At 54.2% G+C, this 12,964-nt stretch overlaps 1 protein-coding gene across 1 annotated transcript; it reads left to right on the forward strand.

Moving 5' to 3' along the window:
* Window positions 1–3,968: 3,968 nt before the first annotated feature.
* On the forward strand, window positions 3,969–11,168 carry MMP9 (matrix metallopeptidase 9). Its single transcript, XM_068987290.1, has 13 exons — window positions 3,969–4,121; window positions 4,647–4,879; window positions 5,233–5,381; window positions 5,681–5,809; window positions 5,898–6,071; window positions 6,279–6,452; window positions 6,857–7,033; window positions 7,156–7,311; window positions 8,043–8,328; window positions 8,451–8,590; window positions 9,031–9,181; window positions 9,273–9,376; window positions 10,957–11,168. The coding sequence occupies exons 1-13, from the start codon at window positions 3,984–3,986 to the stop codon at window positions 11,073–11,075; spliced, it is 2,130 nt and encodes a 709-aa protein (XP_068843391.1). The 5' UTR covers window positions 3,969–3,983; the 3' UTR covers window positions 11,076–11,168.
* Window positions 11,169–12,964: the final 1,796 nt, after the last annotated feature.

Genomic DNA, 12,964 nt, shown 5'->3' on the forward strand with positions numbered 1-12,964 from the left:
AGTTTCCTCATCTGTATGATATTGGAGTAGATAAATATGTCTCCTTCTTGTGATATATATGTCTCTCCAGTACTAATTACTCATTCAGTTTTTCCCCTACTGGACTTTCAGCTCCATGAGCTTGGGGACAAAGCCTCTTCTGGCCACTGCTATATTCCCCAATCTTAGCACGATGCCTGGCCCATAAAAACTCAACAAATATTTCTTGAGTAAATGGTCCTTAAAGGTTTGAGGATCACCATCAATGGCTTGAGTATGTGGTAAAAGTTCTGGACCCTTCACATGAAAAAAAACCAACATATGTCAGCAGTTCTCAGCTGGGGTTGTCTGTGCCCCTCCCAGCCACCCAGAGGGCATTTGGTAATGTTTGACAACATTTCTGGGTGTCACAACTGGCAGGGGGAGGTGCTACCAGCATGGCATAGAAGCAGGGGGTGCTACTCAACATCCTACACTGCATCGCAGAGATTTTCCAAACCAAGAATGATCTAACCTCAAACATCAATACCATCAAATCTGAGAATATAACATATATTCTCATATATAAATCTAAGTATGTGACATATATACACAGATCTGGCATTTTGTACAACTGATGGCAAGTTGGGAGTGGCTCATGGATTCTCTTAAAGTCTATCTCTGCTACCAGCTGAAGATCCCCTCGATTGGAGGGTCTCGATGTTTCCGTCTCTAAAGCCAGTCATTCTGCTGAACTTCCCTGGTGACCAGTGGTTAAGATTCTACCTGCCAATGCAGAGGGCACAGGTTTGATCCCTGGTCTGGGAAGATCCCACAAGGTGTGGAGCCACTAAACCCATGTGTCGTAACTACCGAGCCCACGTGCTGCAACTACTGAAGCCCATGTCTCTAGAGACTGTGCTGCATACCAAGAGAAGCCACTGCAATGGGAAGCCTGCTCGTTGTAACTGGAGAAAGCCCGCGAGCAGACACAAAGACCTAGCGCAGCCAGAAATAAACTAATTAAGAAAAATAAAATCAAACTATAGTGCTGGACGATTCCATACTCTCAAGTCTGGAATATAGTTCCCCTGAGGCCCCTGTTGCAACCTCTGATCCCCAAAGACCTGAGCCTCCTCTCTGATCTTCAGTGGGCACCAAGGATTAGGGAAGAAGGGTCCTGGTTTTGTCTCTTATCTCCCATAATTCCCCTCTCACCCCTGGTCATCTCAGTTCCTGTAAATGGTAATAAAGATGAAAAGCTTCATAACCAAAAAGCCCCAGGCTTGAGTTCCGATTTTGTGTATTAACTCACTGTGTGGTCATAGCCAAGTTCCTTAACTACTCTGAACCTCAGTGTCCTCCTCTAAAAATGGGAGGGATACTCATTAAACCTACCTCATAGAGTGGTGGGGATGAAACATGCTTATGGGGAACTTAACAGAGTACTCGACACGGTAAATCTCTAAAAACTGCATTATTATTATGGTTCGGAAGTGAAATGACTTGCCCAAGGTCACACAGCCTGGAGATGGCAGAGCTGGGACTGAAAACCAGAACAGTGCGACTCCAAAGTAGCTGGTCATTCATTGTGAACTCCAGGGCTTCCATTTTCCTATAAAGGAAGTTAACTGTCTCCATCTCAGAGGCTGATTTTTGAGATAAGCATGTAAAACGCCTAGCACATAGTAAGTCCTTTAAATACAGCTTGTCAGATTGTTGCTGTCGTCCTTCCCAAATAATGCTTTGAAGAAGGCAAATATAGATCTCACCACACACTGGCTGGCTGGGAAGAAGGGAGGGAAGGAGTTTGCTGGTTATTGGCATAAGGGGTGATAACTGGGGCTGGAGTTTGTGCCAACTTCCCTCGACTGACAAAACACTTTTACAAGCTGAGGGAGGGGGCTACATGCAGAAACAGCACAGTCAACTCTGACAGTCATCTTGACGTTGGTCACTGATGGTCTGACCGGCATCACCTTGATTGTTTTGAGGTACAGTTAATCTCCAGTTCCAAGGTCAATTTGTTTCCATTTCTTGAGGCCAGTTTTCGGAACTGTGGCAGCTGAGGTCATGGCTACGTCATGTAGTTAACTCTTCACCTGGTGGAGGTTTCAGTACCTATAAGACAGCTCACAGGATATGGCTCAGAATATTATCTATAGCCCTTGAGAAGAAACTAGAAGTCCTTGACATGTTTAATGACTAAACTATGATCATTTGGTCTCCTTGGGCTGCTTTCCTTTGTTTCTGCATATTCTCACTTTTCTGATTAAACTTATTCTTTGGCTAAAGTTTTTCCACAGACAAAAGGCAGGCTGAAGACATGGGGGCGGGGAAGGGCAGGAGCAAGGATCATAGGGTCCTGCTCTGTTTCAAGGTCACACAGCAGATTAGAGTTCAAGACCCCTCTTCTTCCGATTCCCAGCTTCCTGGTTTTGGCCCAAATCATAAAAAGTGATCACAGCCATTTCTTGAATATTTGCAACATACACAGTCCAAGGTATTTTATGTGTTTGATCTCATCCTCACATCAATGTAGGGACAAAGAACCCTTTTAAATGTATTTTTATTTATTTTTTGAACTTCGCATACATTTATTCAGTTGACACTGATAGGCAGTGTGGGGGATGCAGGTTTTTCTTTTCTTCCACACAAACCATCAGACAATTTCACACCATCTCCCCAAGTGGAGAAGTCTATATCAGTTCATACCCAGTGGGCAGAGAATGTAGTCAGCAGCCTGCTGTACAGATATTTACACATAATTACAGGGCCCCTGGGCTTCCTTGGTGGCTTAGTGGTAAAGAATCTGCCTGCCAATGCAGGAGATGCAGGTTCGATCCCTGGGCAGGGAAGATCTGCTGGAGAAGGAAACGGCAACCCAGTCCAGTACTCTTGCCTGGCAAATCTCATGGACAGAGGAGCCTGGTGGGATGCAGTCCATGGGGTTGCAAAAGAGTTGGACATGACTGAGCGACTAAACAACAACAGGACCCCTGCCACAGGATGTGCCAGGCTTGGCCCACCTCACCCCACCTCTCCAGTCTCTGCCCAAACCCTCCTCTCCCATCCCAACCTCACTGCCTTTAGCTACAATAAGTAGCCCGGGGCCTGGGACATAGCAGACCACTGAGAGGGCTGCCAGCCCTGAATGGTAGGACCCAGCCGGCTATGGGAAAGGGTAAAGTTCAAAAGGGCCCCTTTTTACAGCTGAAGAAACAGACTCACAGTGGTGAAGACATTTGCCCAAGGCACTGAAGGAATGAGGCTATGTCTGCTGGCTTCCAGATGCCGCAATACTCCCACTGTCCCCACCTGCCCCTCCCCCCCACCGCTGTGCAATTCTCAAGGATCCAGCCTGTTGAAGACCAGGAATTGTCTCCATGGAATTCCCCGATTTCCACCAAGCGGAGCTCACTCCTTCTGCCCCCAGGTGGAGCAGGGAGAGGAAGCTGAGTCAAGGCAGACTTCAGGGAGAAGAGGGCAGAGCCTGGGAGTGTGAGGAGGGTCCACGGAGGGCGTCTGATCAGGAAGTGGGGATCGTCTGGCTCAGACAGAAGTCTCGGGAACTTTCCATTCTTCTTCCTTAGGCTGATCTCTCAGGGGTCTTCCGATGAGGGCTCAGGGAGTCCTCCAACCAGCCCTGCCTCCCTCCCTCCCTCTCACGCAGTTCTCACAAGCTCTGCAGTTTGCAAAACCCAATCCTTCCTTTGTGGGCCTGTGGTTTCCTGTTGGGTCTGGGGTCCTGCCTGACTCGGCAATGGGGGCTGTGGGCAGGAGGGAGGGGGGGAGGTGGTGTAAGCCCTTTCCTTGCCTTCTCATGCTGGGACTGCCCGATACACACACATACACACACACACACACACACACACACGCACACACGCACACACACACGCACGCCATGCCCTGAGTCAGCTCTTGCCAGTGGCCTGTCAGAGAGGGGTGGGGTCACTGATTCAGTTGACAGCCTCTTTAAAGCCCCCAGGAGGGCAGCTGCAGCCAGACCAAGTGCCAGCCTCACCATGAGCCCCCGGCAGCCCTTGGTCCTGGCACTCCTGGTGCTAGCCTGCTGCTCTGCCGCCCCCAGCCCACGCCAGCCCACCGTTGTGGTCTTCCCAGGAGAACGACGAACCAGCCTCACCAACAGGCAGCTGGCAGAGGTAGGCACACTCCCCCATCTAGAGCTGAGAAGGGCTGGCCTGGAGTCCCAGGAAGGGCGCGGGGTCTCGGACGAGATACTCTGGGGCTTGTTGTGTGTGTGTCGGGGGCTGGTGATGGGCACCTCTGGAGAACAGAGCACTCAGAATGGGCTCTGGGAGATTCTGGTCAGGGACTGCTGGAAACAGGCTAATGAGGGTCTCCCAGATGGGCATGGGCACTGGGAAATGGTGAAGGGGCACTGGGGGGTTCTGGAGTGGCAATGGGCTGAGGGCAAACAGGGGGAAACCCTAGGGGTCCCAGAGGTAGGCACTGCACAGGGGCATCCTGGAGTGGAATGGAGCTGAGGATGTCCACATGGAGGGGAGATTCTTGGGGTGGGCACAAGCCCTGGTATCCAGGGTACCAAATACTGGATATAGTGTCTCATTGCTAGTCCCCGAGAGCGGAGAGGGTTGGAGTCCTGACTCAGTAGGGCAGAGAAAGAGCATCGGGGCTCTGCCACATCTCTGCCCTTCCTTCCTCAGGAATACCTGTACCGCTATGGCTACACTCCTGCGGCAGAGCTGAGCGAGGACGGCCAGTCCCTGCGGCGAGCTCTGCTGAGCTTCCAGCGGCGCCTGTCCCTGCCCGAGACTGGAGAGCTGGACAGCACCACCCTGGACGCCATGCGAGCCCCGCGCTGCGGCGTCCCAGACCTGGGCGGATTCCAGACCTTTGAGGGCGAACTCAAGTGGCACCATCACAACATCACCTACTGGTGCGCAGCTGGGCCCCGCGGGGGCGAGCAGGGCGCAGAGGGTGGCGAGAGGCGGGTTCCCGAGCGCCGCCCGTTGGCAAACCATCCCGTCTTAGGCCAGTCCATGGCTTTCACTGAATGTGCCCGCCCTGAGGCAAGTGGCACCCCCTCGGAGCCTCCGTCTCCCCCGTCGGGGGAAATGGACCTCGCCAACTGACTCCATAGAGAAAAATGCGTCTCAAAGTGATTTCGAGCTGAAAGCGTGGAGCGCAGGCAGCGCTGTGTATCTGAAGTCGCGGAGACACCGGGTGACGCTGCTGGCCCGGCTCCCGCCTCTCACTTCGGCCCTTTATCCTTCTGCCCTTTCCCTCCAGGATCCAAAATTACTCGGAAGACCTGCCGCGCGATGTGATCGACGACGCCTTTGCCCGCGCTTTCGCTCTCTGGAGCGCGGTGACGCCGCTCACCTTCACTCGAGTATACGGCCGCGAAGCCGACATCGTCATCCAGTTTGGTATTAGAGGTGAGGACGCGAAGAAGGGGGAAACCGGGAGAATCTGAGATGGGGACAGAGGTGGGAGGATCAAAGAAAGACGAGAGGAGGGCCTGGACCTGGATTTCTCTTGCCTGTCCCCGAAGCTCTGGCGGCCGCTCGCCCTTATGTCGCCCCCTCCTGACCGACACCTCACTGCACTGGGACAGCAAATGTTGGACAGCGGCTCTCAGACCGGATTTTAGCTCGCAGTTAGGCCAGCGTCCTTGGGCAGTGCACAACCTGCGCAACCGTACGCGGCTCACTCTCTTCTCCACCCGCTTCTTCAGAGCACGGAGATGGGTATCCCTTCGATGGAAAGAACGGGCTCCTGGCACACGCCTTTCCTCCTGGCTCAGGCATTCAGGGAGATGCCCACTTCGACGATGAAGAGTTATGGTCTCTGGGCAAAGGCGTTGGTGAGATCCCGAGCTGCCCCGGCCCCCACTCCCTTCTCCTCTCACGCGCATCACCAGTCCCCCTGACCCCAGTCCTCCTTTCCCGCAGTGATCCCGACCTACTTCGGAAACGCGAAGGGCGCCGCCTGCCACTTCCCCTTCACCTTCGAGGGCCGCTCCTACTCCGCCTGCACCACGGACGGCCGTTCCGACGACATGCTTTGGTGCAGCACCACCGCCGACTACGACGCCGACCGCCGGTTCGGCTTCTGCCCCAGCGAGAGTGAGTGCCCACCCTCCCGAGGGTCCAGAGCGCTGGCTCTTAATCCCAGCTCTGCCACTGATGCCGAAGGTGGCCTGCGAACCCCCTCCTGTTCTCTGGGCCCAGTTCCCTCATCTGTGAGACGAGGCGAGAAAGGGGAGGAGGACACAGGTGGCTCGTGGGTCAGTAAACTGGCGGCACCTTCAGTTAATCGTGTGGGCCTCCCAGGACTCTACACCCAGGACGGCAATGCGGACGGCAAGCCCTGCGTCTTCCCGTTCACCTTCGAGGGCCGCACCTACTCCGCCTGTACCTCCGATGGTCGCTCCGACGGCTACCGCTGGTGCGCCACCACCGCTAACTACGACCAGGACAAGCTCTACGGCTTCTGCCCGACCCGAGGTACCTCTGACCCACCTACCTGATTCAGCCTCGCGTCCTCATTCCGCGTTGGTTCCCGAGCGTGGCCCTTCCACCCGTCCTTTGTCTTCCCGCTCCTGTCGGTGCTCAGGACGGCCTTGACTCGGCCTGCCGTCGCCGCAGCTCCTCCCCCAGCCTTCCAGAAGCCGCCGGTGCATCCGCGGAGGCTTGGCCTTTCAGCCAGGCTTGCAGCCTCCTCCTAGGTCTGCGATCCCCAGGCCCCGCCCATTATTCTAGCCAGATGTCGGCGGTGCCCCACAACTCCCCCTGGGCTTTCAAAATAAGCCTCCTAGTTTTTCTAGCTCCTCGATTGGCCCGCCCCTGGCTCTTCATTGCCCCCCACACCCCGCCTCCACTTGGCTCACCCGAGGCTCTGGTCTCTCCAGTCGATGCGACGGTGACCGGGGGCAACGCGGCGGGAGAGCTGTGCGTCTTCCCCTTCACCTTCCTGGGCAAGGAATACTCGGCCTGCACCAGAGAGGGTCGCAATGATGGGCACCTCTGGTGCGCCACCACCTCCAACTTCGACAGAGACAAGAAGTGGGGCTTCTGCCCGGATCAAGGTGGGCGGGGTCCCGAGGTTCCGTGGCTGGGGCCTCAGCCAGGGCAGTGGTGACCGGGAGGGATGCCCGGGGCTGGGAGCTCGGCCCAGGGCTCCGAGCTCAGGCTCCCTTCTTTCGTCCAGGATACAGCCTGTTTCTTGTGGCCGCACACGAGTTTGGCCACGCGCTGGGCTTAGATCACTCCTCCGTGCCAGAGGCGCTCATGTACCCCATGTACAGATTCACCGAGGAGCACCCCCTGCATAGGGACGATGTTCAGGGCATCCAGCATCTGTATGGTGAGGGCATGGGGCAGGGATAGAGGGAGGAGAGGGAAGGGCTAGGTTCTGCCGGCTCGGAACACCCGGAGAAGAGGGAGGAGGGGAGAGTTAGGACTCTGATATCTATCTTTGAGAGCCCTTACTGCTGCCAGGTCAGTGCTTGGAGATGATAATAAAGAGCCCGGACTCTAGAGTGAGACCGAATAGGTTCAAAAGCCGGTCCAGCCACCATCCGGCTAGATGGCGTAGATAGGTTACTTCACCCCTCAACTTCCTCATCTGTAAAGTGGGGCTAACACCTGCCTCATAGGGTTGTTAGGAGACTTAAGTGAGTTAGAATAGTGCCTGGAATATAGCAAGCACCATATAAATGTTTGATAGCTCTATTATCACCACTTATTATCATTAGTATGTTTCCACATCAAAACAATGAAAATATTAAAGAATCTGCTCCATAGTTTTTTTTTCCCCCCCCTTCTGAAGATCAAAGGAGCTAATGTGCATTTATAAAGCTCCCAGCACTGTTTGACACCCAGTTTGAGAGCTCAAAAAAGGCTTCTCTCCCACCAGCCTGGGGGTGGGGGTGAGTATGTGAAAGGAAGCTACCAGCCCGGGGTTGGGGGAAGGCAGGATCCAACATCTGAAGTGGGGAGAGCGCCAGGGACCTCCAGGTAGGCACCAGGGAGCAGATACCCAAAGGCACAGAGATGCAAGAACAGCGATATGTCTTACGCGGTATCTCTTTTCAGGTCCTCGCCCTAAGCCTGAACCACGGCCTCCGGCCACCACCACCGCAGAACCCCAGCCCACCGCTCCCCCAACGGTCTGCGTCACGGGGCCTCCCACCGCCCGCCCCTCAGAGGGCCCCACTACTGGCCCCACAGGGCCCCCGGCAGCTGGCCCCACGGGTCCTCCCACGGCAGGCCCTTCTGCAGCCCCGACAGAGTCCCCGGATCCAGCGGAGGACGTCTGCAACGTGGACATCTTCGACGCCATCGCGGAGATTGGGAACCGCCTGCATTTCTTCAAGGCTGGGTGAGGGGCGGGGCTGCGCGGTCGTGGGCGGGGGCTTGGAGGCGGGGCCTGCCTGTGTCTCCCCGCCCACTGGCCGTTGGTTCCAGGCTCAGTGCCCCCACCCTCTCTTTTCGCGTCCCCAGGAAGTACTGGAAACTCTCTGAGGGAGGGGGCCGCCGGGTGCAGGGTCCCTTTCTTGTCAAGAGCACGTGGCCTGCGCTGCCCCGCAAGCTGGATTCCGCCTTCGAGGATCCGCTCACCAAGAAGATTTTCTTCTTCTCTGGTTAGTTTCCGTCTTTCTCCCTCCCCTGTGCTGTGCTTGGTCGCTCAGTCGGACTCTTTGCGACCTTGTGGACTGTAGCCCAACAGGTTCCTCTGTCCATGGGGATTCTCCAGGCAAGAAGACTGGGGTGGGTTGGCATTTCTTTCTCCAGGGGATCTTCCCCACCCAGGGATCGAACCCGGGTATCCCGCATTGCAGGCAAGTTCTTTACCGTCTGAGCCACCAGGGAAGACCTAAACAAATTTAGCAGGGCTGAATTTCAGCCCTCCTCACAGCACCCTGGCACAGTCCTACCGAGGGGCTCTGCTCTTTAGGCACAGAGACTGTGGGCACGCCTGGAGCGGAAAGGCCGGCCTCCCTGCGTTTTCCCTCTTGACATTCAAGGCGGGGTGTGTACCCCACTCCCTGCCCCCAGACCGATGTGAGCCTCTCTCCGGCAGGGCACCAAGTGTGGGTGTACACCGGCGCGTCGGTGCTAGGCCCGAGGCGTCTGGACAAGTTGGGCCTGGGCCCGGAAGTGGCCCAGGTCACCGGGGCCCTCCCGCGCCCTGGGGGTAAGGTGCTGCTGTTCAGCGGGCAGAGCTTCTGGAGGTGAGATTCCCGGGGAACGCCAGCAGGGGGAGCCCGGGCGCCATCCGCCTGCCGTTGGCTCAGCGCCTGTCTCCTCGGTGCCGTCCTGCAGGTTCGACGTGAAGACACAGAAGGTGGATCCCCAGAGCGTCACCCCCGTGGACCAGATGTTCCCCGGGGTGCCCATTAGCACGCACGACATCTTTCAGTACCAAGGTGAGGGCTGAGAGCCAGGGTCAGGGGGGAGGATCCCTCCCAGAGATACCTCCCACGGTAGGTTCCCCTACCCTGTGTTGTTAGTCGCTCAGTCGTGTCTGACTCTTTGTGACCCCATAGATTGTAGCCCGCCAGGCTCCTCTGTCCATGGAATTCTCCAGGCAAGAATACTGGAGTGGGTAGCCATTCTCTTCTCCAGGGGATCTTTCCCATCCAGGGATCAAACCCGGGTCTTCCACACTGCAGGCAGATTCTTTACCATCTGAGCCGCCAGGGAAGCCCCTGCCTTAGTGATTGTTCAAGTTCTGAGCCAGAAAGAAAAAGCCGGTGGAGACTGAGGCAAATGCCCCGCATTGATGAGTTCCCCGCAGAGTCAGGGATCTTCCCAGACCATTTGAGGACACAGGGCCACAACCAGAACTAGAACCCAGATTTCCTGTCTCTCAGCTGGAAGCTCATTTCCCTATAGCACAGGACACCTGGTTTGCATGGAGGTTTTATTAGACCATATTTATCAAGTGCCTGTAATATGCTAGGCACCATGCTGCCACTGGGAATACAGTGATAAATAAGATATTTCATAGATGCGTATGTGTGTGACTTTGGGCAAGTCACTGCTATTCAGAGCCTCAGTTTCCCCATCTGTAAAATGGGGATGGTAGCTGGAGTTAACCCTTTCTCTTTCCCACTGCTCACCCCCAGTCAGCGGACCACTGCTGTTGGCTCAGCCTCTGAAATATTTACAACCTCCTTTGCAGACACCCTAGTCCAAGCCATGCTGGTTGTCCAATACCTTCAAATATATTTTCTGAGAGTAGGGAGGGGCTAGGAGGGGGAGGGCATGCAAGGTCGAAGGCACTAACGCAACCTGATCTGACCCCTCTCCTCCCCCCTCCCCACCCCCTCCCACTACTCCTGGCATTCCCTTTGCTCTGCTCCACTCACACCAGCCTCTGGCTGTTCTTTGAACACACCAAGGTCATTCCCAGCTTAGGGCCTTTGTGCCAGTTGTTCCCTCTGCCTGGAAGGTTTTTTCCCCAGATTGTCACTGGGATGCCTCTCTCTCAGCCTTCAGGTCTCAGCACTCAGGCCACCTCTTCAGAGAGGCCTTCTCTGGCCCTCATTATCTATTCACTCGACTGCTCACTTACATCTCCTTCATCGCTTTCCCTATTGTCAAAACCAACCTCCTTTACTTATGCATTTGCTTGTTAATCATATGTCTTACCCCACCAGCATGTAAGCACCCAAAGAACTGAGATCAAGCCTGCATTTTCCCTCCGCTGTATCCCCAGTGTCTCTAACAGTGCTTGGCATGATGAATGTTGGATGGATGAATGGGACTTGTTGAATGAATTGTTCTGAGTATCGACTGTGTGCCAGGCCCTGTGCCAGTGCTGGACCTGGAGGTCTGTGCCCTCCAGCATCTCCGGGGTGGGGTGGGGAACAGACATGTCCTATGGAAACCTTGGAAAGATTTTGAAAGGGCAGGAAGCGTGATTGTAAAGACCATATCCTGTTAGCGTCTGTGTGTGGGGAGAGCTGGAATCACCGCTCTTGGTCCACTTTCTCCCTTGCAGAGAAAGCTTACTTCTGCCAGGATCACTTCTTCTGGCGTGTGAGTTCCCGGAAGGAGGTGAATCAGGTGGACTATGTGGGCTACGTGACCTTCGACCTCCTGAAGTGCCCTGAGGACTAGGGCTCCCGAGCCTGCTTCAGCACTGCAGTGGGGGCCCCCTGGGGGACCCTGCCAATAGGGAATGAGCCAGTCTGCCGGATCCCAACTAGTGGATCTGTTCTGAAGGACGAGGAGGAGGGGAGGTGGGCTGGGCCCTCTCTTCCCACCTTCCTTTCTTGTTAGAATGTTTTTAATAAATGTGGATTCTTTAACCTTGAGGAGCAGATTTATGTATGGTATGCATGCCTGCATGTATGTATGTAACCAGCAGAGAGCTTATTATGTGCCAGGCGGTGTTCTAAAACACTTCATAAATATTAACGTTCAATCCTTCCTATTAGGAAGGTATAATGTAATTATTCCTATTTTATAGCTGAGGAAATGGCCAGCCTAATATTCATTCATCAAACATTTATTGAGCTCTGACATGGAGCCGGGCCTTGTGCTGGGCCCTGGGGATAGAGAAATGAGCTGAACGACGTTTCTCCTCTCAAGGACCGCTCAGTGGCCCTCAGATTCTCAGGTGCACGAGAGCCCTCAAAACTTGCTTAAAATGCAGGCTCCAAACTCCATCTGCATTCTCAGAAAGTCCACCTTAGTTACAAGGGTGATGATCCTGTGGCTGGTGGGGGATCACACTTGCAGGTGTGACCCTTGAGTCTAGAATAATGGTGTGTGTGTGTGATTCTGCATGTTGTGGTTGAAGTCGGGAAACCTTTCTCAGCCAAGAGGACATCTGAGCTTGAACTGAATCTGGAAGGGTGAGCAAGAGTTTCTTCCTGTGCAAGGAGGACTGTCTTAACCATTAAGCCTAAATATGTTCCTACTCTAACCCTCACCCATGTGTGCACAAAGCAACACCTAGATGAACGTAAACTGCAGCACTGTTCAGAGACTGAGAAACTGGCAACAACCTAAGTAAGCAGATGTAAGGCAGTGGATAAAAAAAATCCGGGTGACATACACGATGATAGGAATTACTCCTAGGACAGCACTGACTATATGCCAGGCACTGTTTCACATGCTTTAGTGCGTTAACACGGCCAGTCCTTAAAACAACCCTATGAGAGAATGGATACACATATATGTATGGCTGAGTCTCTTTGCTGTTCACCTGAAACTATCACAACATAAAGTTTAAGAAAACCCCACAACTCTATGAGACAGGTACTGCTCTTAACCTTACAGGTACTGTTACCATTGCCATCACTCCCTCCCCCGCTTTATAAATGGGGTAACTGCTGGCATAGAGCTACATAGCTCACCTACACTCTCTGAGCTGGTAAGTGATGACCCTGGGATTGGAATGTGAGCTCTAGGGGCAAAAGCTGGGAGGACAGAAAAAGCAAGATGGCATTTCAGTTCAGTTCATTTCAGTCGCTCAGTCGTGTCCAACTCTTTGCGACCCCATGGACTACAGCACGCCAGGCTTCCCTGTCCATCACCAACTCCTGGAGCTTGCTCAAACTCATGTTCATTGAGTCGGTGATGCTATCCAACCATCTCACTCTCTGTCGTCACCTTCTCTCTCCACCTTCAAGCTTTCCCAGCATCAGGGTCTTTTCCAATGAGTCAGTTCTTTGCATCAGGTGGCTAAAGTATTGGAGTTTCAGCTTCAGCATCAGTCCTTCCAATGAAGGGGGCATTTGGGGCAACTAGAAATAGCTCAGAACTCTAACGTGTGGTTTGAGCAGAGAGGGTTCTGGAATGGGGTTCTGGAATGGTTGAAATAGGGATGGGTGGTCTGGGCTAGATAAGAGAAGGTCTAAGTGGCAGGCTGAGGAGGATGGATTTGATCTTCCAGGAAAGCTGAGGAACTTGACCAAAGGGTTGTCGCAGGTGAGTGGAGGTGATGGCCTTGGTCAGCTTTGATCACCCGGGGTCAAGTGGGAGTTTAAAGAGAGCTTTAG

Source organism: Capricornis sumatraensis, chromosome 15 (assembly GCF_032405125.1).
Source record: "Capricornis sumatraensis isolate serow.1 chromosome 15, serow.2, whole genome shotgun sequence".
Lineage (NCBI taxonomy): Eukaryota > Metazoa > Chordata > Mammalia > Artiodactyla > Bovidae > Capricornis > Capricornis sumatraensis.

Coding starts and splice junctions, on each gene's coding strand:
- MMP9 (XM_068987290.1), top strand. CDS start 3,984: ATGAGCCCCCGGCAGCCCTTGGTCCTGGCACTCCTGGTGCTAGCCTGC. Junction 4,122..4,646: donor CCAACAGGCAGCTGGCAGAG/GTAGGCACACTC, acceptor TTCCTTCCTCAG/GAATACCTGTACCGCTATGG. Junction 7,312..8,042: donor GGGCATCCAGCATCTGTATG/GTGAGGGCATGG, acceptor ATCTCTTTTCAG/GTCCTCGCCCTAAGCCTGAA.